Here is a 1,304-nt window from a genome sequence, read left to right on the forward strand (position 1 = left end):
AGTGAAAGTGTAATAGTGAGAGAAATGAATGGCATCTTAATTCAGAATAGCGACATTTAACCTCTTACCTCTTCTTGCATCTTGGGCACACTCTTCCCCACACTGTCTTCACTAAGGCTTTCCTCAGAGCCGGACTCCCCCACAAGTACACTGCCGGTGTGCACACAGCGTTTAATCGAGCCATGATGGCGAAAGGATTGGTGGCCTCGTTTCTAAATGTCAGCCCTCCGTTTAGTAGCAGTCTGAGGATGATATTAACAAAAGAGGGGCCCCACAACACCAAGAAGCTTGTGACAACAAATATGATAATTCTTAATGACTCCTTCTTGCTTTCTTTGTCTGCGCTGGGAGGGTCTCTTTCAACCTGGAATCTGGCAACAACATACAGTTTGATAGTCATGATCACTTTGGTGAGCACAATGACTTGTAAACTGACAATACCGAAAACATACAGCTGTATTGCTTTGGAAACTGGCAAGATATTTGAAACCATCAGCTGACCATAGACATGAAGCCAACAGTAGACATTTATAGAAATAGTCACTCGCCGTGTTATAAAGCGCGTGTAGATGTATGGATGACAAATGGCAAAATAGCGGTCAAATTGTGCAAATACAAATGTCATCATGTTTACCCCAATAAGATAATTTAAGATATTATAAGTCCCATTCCTCGAAGGATAGCCTTCCTGAACATCAAACAGACCGATGTAATACACAGAAAACCCAACCAGCGTGTCACACACACTGGTGTTCAGCATGAAAATGAACCTGTTTTGGAGGCGGAGCGCTCTGGTGGCCAAGATGGTAATGACTACAGGTCCTGCTACGAGGATAGTAGCTGTGGCGAATAAAATCTGGAAAATGAAAATGAGATAATCTACAGGACTCTCGAAGTTCACGGAGAGGGCAACTCCTCCAGATTCAGTGATGTTGGAGAGGAGCATTCTTTCAATAATGCAGCTTGAATTTAATGTAGGCCTATTTATGTAGGCTATAGCTGGTTGATGAGCCACTGCCCATGAACCCAAACTGAACGCATTGGTTTTCCCCCATGCATCCCATGAGCATAAAGCTATTGGCTTACGTTTTTTTATTTTAGTTTTCCAATTTTATTTGGTGGGATGGGGGTGTAATGAAATAAAATAAAACATAAAGATAAAACAGATTCCAAAGTATTGATAAAGAGAGTGCACACTCCATAATCAAAAATATACACAAGTTGTGCACGTTTTTTAATAATTAAATTCAAATCTCAACACAAACAGATCCAATGTCAGTGCCCCTACCCTCATATGACCTATA

The 1,304-nt window shown here is 41.2% G+C and overlaps 1 protein-coding gene across 1 annotated transcript; it reads right to left on the reverse strand.

Annotated features, from left to right (window-relative positions):
• Positions 1-64: 64 nt before the first annotated feature.
• LOC123959854 (G-protein coupled receptor 183-like) lies at positions 65-946 on the reverse strand. Its single transcript, XM_046034167.1, has one exon. It carries the CDS (start codon positions 944-946, stop codon positions 65-67), a length of 882 nt encoding a protein of 293 aa, XP_045890123.1.
• Positions 947-1,304: the final 358 nt, after the last annotated feature.

Source organism: Micropterus dolomieu, linkage group LG21 (assembly GCF_021292245.1).
Source record: "Micropterus dolomieu isolate WLL.071019.BEF.003 ecotype Adirondacks linkage group LG21, ASM2129224v1, whole genome shotgun sequence".
Classification (NCBI taxonomy): Eukaryota; Metazoa; Chordata; class Actinopteri; order Centrarchiformes; family Centrarchidae; genus Micropterus; species Micropterus dolomieu.